The 7,447-nt window shown below is 48.0% G+C and overlaps 1 protein-coding gene across 1 annotated transcript in view; it reads right to left on the bottom strand.

The window, feature by feature from the left end:
* LOC116825956 (guanylate-binding protein 3-like) overlaps window positions 1–7,447 on the bottom strand; it is a 197,430-nt gene that overhangs the window by 154,527 nt on the left and 35,456 nt on the right. Inside the window, exon 4 of the mRNA XM_075071154.1 lies at window positions 3,257–3,349. Within this exon, the coding sequence (XP_074927255.1) occupies window positions 3,257–3,349 (93 nt within the window). The remainder of the gene's footprint in view (window positions 1–3,256; window positions 3,350–7,447) is intronic.

Genomic DNA, 7,447 nt, shown 5'->3' with positions numbered 1-7,447 from the left:
GGTGAGATTCTGTGGCCTGCATTGTGCAGGAGGTCAGACTAGATGATCATAATGGTCCCTTCTGACCTTAAAGTCTTTGAGTCTATGTTCCCAACCATTCTCTACATTAATCTCTGGAATATGGCTGGGCCCCCAGATAGTCCATGGGGCATTCTCAGAAATTTGTAGAATCTGAGTGGACAGATGAAGGCTGTCTTTTCCATGTCAGCTGGTCCCATGCGTATCTGATAGTATCTGCTTCTCAGATCCAAAAAAACAGAAAACCAACAGCTTCCTGTTAGGCAGTGCAAGGCATCATCCACTCTTGGGGTGGGATACTGGATAGGAATTGTACATCTATTCAAAGTACAATAATCTACACACATGTGTACAACCCATTCTTTCTTCTGGCCACAACAGACGGGGAGGCATAAGGACTTTTAGAGTTCCTGATGATTCCTGTTATCTTCAATTCCTAGATATATTTCCAAACATCTTCGACACTGGCAGGTGCTAACCTCCTCGATCTTTCCTGGAAAGGCCTATCATCATTTAGCCAAATGTGATGTTCAACTCCCTTGGCAAAATCCACATCCTACTGAAAAGTGGAGAACTCTTCGGGTCTTTGCGCTAGTTTCTATTTCCCTCTCTCTTTCCACACTGGAGGAGCTGGGGGAGTTCCTAAAGATTAAACTTCTTCTGGGTCAAATAGCGTCTCTCCATGTTCCTTGCAGGTGGCCCAGAATGTTAATATAAAATCCTCTCCATTTCTAGTGCTTCCAAACACACCCTCCAAAGTTAAGATGTATTTAGGCACAGTTGCCTCTGGGCAGAGTGCCCTGATAGATTCAGCAGCAGCAGGTCTTTGCCAGTGCTTAATTTTTAATAAAAAAGGTGCCAGGGTTGAAGCAATGATTTAATTTTAAAATTTAAACTTGTTATATCTTTTAATGGGCAGCAGTATTGTTGTCATTATTACCAATGACAATAATACCTCTGCACATTCAGTCATAACAAGTTTGTTTGAAAGAGTAACCTACAGTACGTATTAGTGTTAGATGTTTACAACCACGCGTGACACTGTACAAAAAGGAAGACGGCTGTCTTCACTAATATAGTCACCACTGTTACAAAATTGCAATAAATCATGTACAAAGTGTGTGTCACAGGGCAGGACTCACTCCTGTGGGGCCTTCTGCTGGTTGTCCAGGGAATTAATGTTTCCAGCTACCGTAGCATCCTCTGCAGTCCGGTGTCCCACTTGCCACTGGGCCCGAGTCCTTCCTGCACCCTGGTGCCTCTTCTCTTGGGGTTCTGCCCTCTGCAGTACCCTGCAGTCTCTCTGGGTCTCCCCTTCCCGGGGGACCCCCAACCCCAACCCCCTATCCCCACCTCCCCTCAGTCTTCAGCTACAGCCAGTCATCAACTAGCCCCCACTGGGGCACACTGCAGCGTAAATGCCATTCATCATAGGCAAGGGGGATTTGGACCTGCTGCCTCTACCTACCCTTGGGCTGCCCTCTGCAACTCCAGTACCCTTTCCAGCCTTTAACAAGGCCTGCAGCCTGGGGAGGTTTCTAGGCTGGAGCTCCCCAGCTCCTCTGGCCTTCCCCCAGCCCTGCTCCAGTCTTGGTACCCCACTTAGCTCCTAGCAGCCAGGCCCATCGCTCTCCACCTCCAGAGAGAAAGTCTCTGGCTCCTGGTCCACTGCCCTCTTATAAGGCCCAGCTGGGCTCTGATTTGGGCGTGGCTGCATCTGTGGCTGGTTCCCCAATCAACTGAGGCTTGCTGCTTTTCCTAGCAGCAGCCCTCTCACAGCCTCAGCCCTCTGCCAGGGCTGATTTCAAGCCCTTCAGGGCAGGACCGGATGACCACCCCACTACATATGCCTTGTAAGGTATCATTGGAAAAGTTACAATCTGTTAAGTATCATTATCTGTTTAAATGTGTGTATCACCATTGTGTATGAAGTTATGAAATTTTGCTGTATGCTCGTTACTAAACGTGTTCCTGAGTAACACCCACAAGACAGATTTACATCAAGACTAGCCAGCCATGTGTTGATGGGCCATTAAGGAGAATCAACTCTTCCTGTGGGCCCCTCCCATGGACACATCACAGAGCATATGGACAATGGATGCCTCATGATTCAGCAGAACACATACAACATGTGATCCATGACTCTATGCTTGAGACAGTAACGTTCCATGCACGTGGACATGGGACATAAACTGGAGACTATGATCATCACCTCCTTGCCTCTTTCCTGTTCCACAACTCTGGACTATGATTTCTAACAAAAGGGAGCCTGAAGTCTCCAATCGTTTGGATGTACCAGAGATACTTATTGCAAACTGGTAGATTTAACATGACTGCCATTATCCTGATCTACAGACTGAAATCAACTGTAATGTACAATTCACTTTAACCTTTTAATAATTTTCTTCTTTTGTTTTTTTTATTAATAAATCTATAGTTGCTTGCAGTGTGATATTTGATGAGATCCTGAAGTACATACTGACCTGGGGTGAGTGTCTCGCTCTTAGGAGTTGGAAAAACCTAATATGTGTGATTTTTCTGGTTTTAAAAGTTATTCATCACATAAATCCAGTTGGTCTGGGTGGTAAGCCAGAGGCTGGATTGTCTAAAGACAAATTGTTTGTGACTCCATGTTAAGCTACTGTAGCAATAAAGGACTACACACTGGTTGCTGCTTAGGCTAAAACTAATTATAGATTATACCACCAGGAGGGTGCAACTGCCCTGTTTTTTAACTGTCTGACCTGAATTAGACATTCTCAGCTGTGAACCACACCTTGCACAGTGATATCACATATTATACACAATATACAAACTAGTAGTTTGTGCAGAAAAACCCCCCCTCATAATACATTCCCTGCCTTCAGACTTACCCACCTTTACTCTGGCTTTCCTCGAGTGCTATTGGAGAATATTATTCCTTTACCTCCCTCATCCTCAGTCATCCCATAGCTCCCTCTCCTGCTACACATACACATTTATACAACCATTCTTTATTCAGTTGAAATAATAATAGCTGCAGTATTGTGTTGTACTAATAAATAACAACAAATTACAGTGAATCGCAGTAACACCTTTAAAATAAATCAGTAATGATAGTTGTTAACTATGTCTCCTCTATTTTCAATATTATTAGGGAAAATTGTTAGTGGAAATCAACAAATCATATTTTAGTAAGGACTGAATTAATGTAACGAAACATGAAAAAAACAACGGGTTTAACATTTTTTTCTTGTACCTGGTAAATTTTCTACTTCTTTTCCTTCGGTTTCATCAACTATCTCTGTGTCTGTCTCCTTTTTCTCATCAGGCGACTCATTCTCACTTGCACCTGATTTAGAAAAATACGACCTCAGTGGTGCTCTATCCCTTTGAACAGTGGGGGTGCTGGAAGCCATCCCTCTTACGCCTCTCCCTCACCTTCCCCCAGAGCTAGTGCCGGGAGCAGGGCCTTATCTCTGGGAGGGGGTGACCCAGACGGGATAAGGAGGCTAAGGCTGGGGCCAAAGTCGGGGCTGGCGCTGGGCCAGGAGCGGAGTCCCGGCTGTGGGTGGCAGCTTTGACCTTGGGCGTGGGGCCGTCAGCGAAGCCCTGGGCACGGACCCAGGGTCCGGGAGATCACGTTCGGAGCCGGAATTTGAGCCGTGGAGAAAACCTCGGGGTGCTTTAACATCCGCCACACCGTAGTTCCCACACTATGTACGAACATATCTTCTTTTGACCTTGGGACTTATCACCAAAGGAATTGTGCTTATCGCCTTACAATACTGATGGTCACTGTGTGAAGTGTGACACTAATGTGTCACCCACGCAGCAGCACAACCTCCAGGGACGTTCTCTGGCAGCTTATGACGTGTGAGTGGAGGCAGAGTGTTGAGCTCCTGCTTTTTTCAATCTCTTTATGCTCAAAAGGGAGCTTTGCAGTATGGATGTGAATGCCATAACTAGGCATTTGGCAACCCGAAGTGAGCGATCATATTCGTGCCCCCTGGTTAGAAGCCTTGCATAGGGTTATATTACTTTTCCAACTCCCCATTCTCTGCCCCACAGTACCCACTCCGAACCACCCACTCCCACACAGTTGGTTGAATTTTTATCCTGCTGCGCTCTCTGACGGCTGCGGGTCTTGTGGGACGTGTGGGTAATCCAGGAGTCCTGCAGCAGGACTAGCATAACCTGGATCCTGGAGGACCAAGGGCCATAAGGTCGAAAAAAGACAATCATTCAGCAAAAACGATGGGAGTGGTGGGAATGGGTACTGAGGAGGCGATACTATGAGTGGGATTAGTCAATAGAAAGCCCTTGCTGCAGACTACCCGAAACGCTCAGCTTGAGACAGCCTCACCACCAGCAGCAGCGCAGAAGAAAGGGTGTCTTGGTCTGGTTATTCCATCCATCCTTCCGCCGCTGCTGCTGGCTGACAACGCTGCCTTCAGAGCTGAGTGGCTGGAAAGCAGTGACTGTTGGATGGGTGTTCAGCTCTGACCCTGAACCATTGCTAGCGCAAGACAGAAAAAAGGGTTGGCACCCGGTACGTTATGATAGGCTAACGTGATCCACAGGATCTCGGTGCTGCTACAGGCCTCTACCCTCCTTCCCTTTTTTTCTCTCTCCGTTTTTCCACTCCTGTGGCCTGTGTGCCTTGGTGCAGCTGCTCAGCCGCCCGCTCCCCTTACCCTGGTTACAGCCCTGAGGATTGCACCTGTATTGGGAATGGAAGAGAAACCATGTTCAGAGACAAAAATAAGAGATATTTATCTGATACCTTGTCCTTAAACATTACAGTTATAGGTATAATTCCTCTTGACCTGTAAATGGTTGAAAGCTCACTTGACCTAGCTGGACACCTCTGACCAGAAAGGACCCAATAAGAGGACAAGATACTTTTCAAATACTGGAAGAGGGAAAAAGTCTTTTGTCTGTGCTGGCTGTGTGCTTTTCCCGGACAGAAAAAAAGAAGACGTCCCATTCCTATCGGTCGGAGTATTTAGAGAAGGAATATATGAATGACTTTTAGTTTTATTTTGTTCCCTCTATTTCTTTTGCAAAATAGAGGGAAATAAAATGGGTTGTTGTTAACTTTGTGTAAGTTTTGCAGAGGGAAAGCCCTGTGCTTAAAATCTCTTTGCCTGTGATGATTATCTTGCATTCTTATCTCGCAGAGGTATTCCTTTCACCTTTTTTTATTTTTAAAGTAATTCTTCCTTTGAAGAAACTAATAAATTATTTTCTCATTGTTGAAGATCCCAGGGTTTTGGCTCTGTGTTCAGCAAGGACTAATTAGTGAGGGTATACTCTTAAAGCTACCCAGGAAAAGGAAATGAGTGATTTGGGGGGAGGGGTGGGCGGGGAGGGCGGGGCAGAGAGGGTGTAAAGTTAGTCTCCAATCTGCCCAGGAAAAGCGGGATTGGGGACTTGGGAATATTTGGGGAAAGGCAGAGTTCCGAGTGGCTCTCCCCTAAAATTTGGAACAGGCTTGGTGTGGCAGCTTACTGTTAACACCTAAGCTAGTAATAAGCTTAGGGGGTCTTTCAGTGCAGGTCCCCCACTTCAGACCCTAAAGTTCAGAGTGGAGAGGAAACCTTGACATACCTAATGCTTTTCTTGCTCTTTTTGGTGGGTTTCATATATCCAGCTTTTGTGTCCGTTTCCTTTTCTCACCAGGCGGCTCATTCTCACTTGCACCTGATTTAGAAAAAATACGACCTCAGTGGTGCTCTATCCCTTTGAACAGTGGGGGTGCTGAAGCCAGCCCTCTTACGCCTCTCCCTCCCTTCCCCAGAGCTAGTGCCGGGAGCAGGGCCTTATCTCTGGGAGGGGTGACCCAGACGGATAAGGAGGCTAAGGCTGGGGCCAAAGTCGGGGCTGGCGCTGGGCCAGGAGCGGAGCCCCGGTTGTGGGTGGCAGCTTTGACCCGTGGGCGTGGGCCGTCAGCGAAGCCCTGGGCACGGACCCAGGTGTCCGGGAGATCACGTTCGGAGCCGGAATTTGAGCCGTGGGGAAAACCTCGGGGGTGCTTTAACACCCCCACACCCGTAGTTCCCACACCTATGTACGAACATATCTTTTTTGACCTTGGGACATTATCACAAAGAGGAATTGTGCTTATCGCCTTACAATAACTGATGGCACTGTGTGAAGTGTGGGCACTAATGTGTCACACACGCAGCAGCACAACGCTCCAGGGACGTTCCCTCTGGCAGCTTAATGACTGTGAGTGGAGGCAGAGTGTTGAGCTCCTGCTTTTTCAATCTCTTATGCTCCAAAAGGAGCTTGCAGTATGGATGTGAGTGCCATAAACTAGGCATTTGAGCACCGAGTGAGCGATCATATTCGTGCCCCCTGGTAGAGCCTTGCATAGGGTCATAATACTTTCCAACTCCCATCCTGCCCCACAGTACCCACTCTCCGAACCACCCACTCCCACACAGTTGGTTGAATTTTTATCCTGCTGCCGCTCTGACGGCTGCGGGTCTTGTGGGACGTGTGGAATCCCAGGGAGTCCTGCAGCAGGACTAGCATAACCTGGATCCTGGAGGACCAAGGGCCATAAGGGTCGAAAAGACAATCATTCAGCAAAAACGTGGGAGTGAGTGGGAATGGGTACTGAGGAGGCGATACATGAGTGGGATTAAGTCAATAGAAAGCCCTGCTGCAGACTACCCGAACGCTCAGCTTGAAGCAGCTTCCAGCAGCAGCGCGTAGAAGGGGTGGTCATCCATGACCACCTTTCTTCTGCGCTGCTGCTGGTGGAGGCTGTCTTCAATGCTGAGCGTTCGGTAGTCTGCAGCAAGGCTTTCTATTGACTTAATCCCACTCATTATCGCCTCCTCAGTACCCATCCACGATCACTCCCCACGTTTTGCTGAATGATTGGCGTCGCCCTTATGGCCCTGTCCTCCAGCAGGATCGCAGGTTATGCTAGTCCTGCTGCAGGACTCCCTGGGATCCACACCGTCCACAAGACCCGCAGAACGTCAGAGCGTCAGCAGGATTAAAATTCAACCAACTGTTGGGAGTGGTGGTGTTGGGGCGGGAAGTGGGTAACTGTGGGGCAGGATGGGAGTTGGAAGTAGTGACCCCATGCAAGGCTCTGACCAGGGGGCACGAATATGATCGCTCCACTCGGTGCTCAGAATGCCTAGTTATGGCACTCACACCATACTGCAAGCTCCTTTGGAGCATAAAGATTGAAAAAGGCAGGAGCTCATACACTCTGCCCAGTCACACTCATTAAGCTGCAGAGGAACGTCCCTGGAGCGTTGTGCGCTGCGTGTGGACACATTAGTGTCCACACTGTCACACAGTGACCATCAGTTATTGTTAAGGCGAGAACACAATTCCTCTTTGTGATAATGTCCCAAGGTCAAAAGAAAATGTTCGTACATAGGTGTGGGAACGACGGGTGTGGCGGGTGTTTAAAGCACCC

This window comes from Chelonoidis abingdonii, chromosome 11 (genome assembly GCF_003597395.2).
Source record: "Chelonoidis abingdonii isolate Lonesome George chromosome 11, CheloAbing_2.0, whole genome shotgun sequence".
Classification (NCBI taxonomy): domain Eukaryota; kingdom Metazoa; phylum Chordata; order Testudines; family Testudinidae; genus Chelonoidis; species Chelonoidis abingdonii.
The sequence above is the reverse complement of the archived record's forward strand: the minus strand, read 5'-3'. Positions and strand labels throughout refer to the sequence as shown.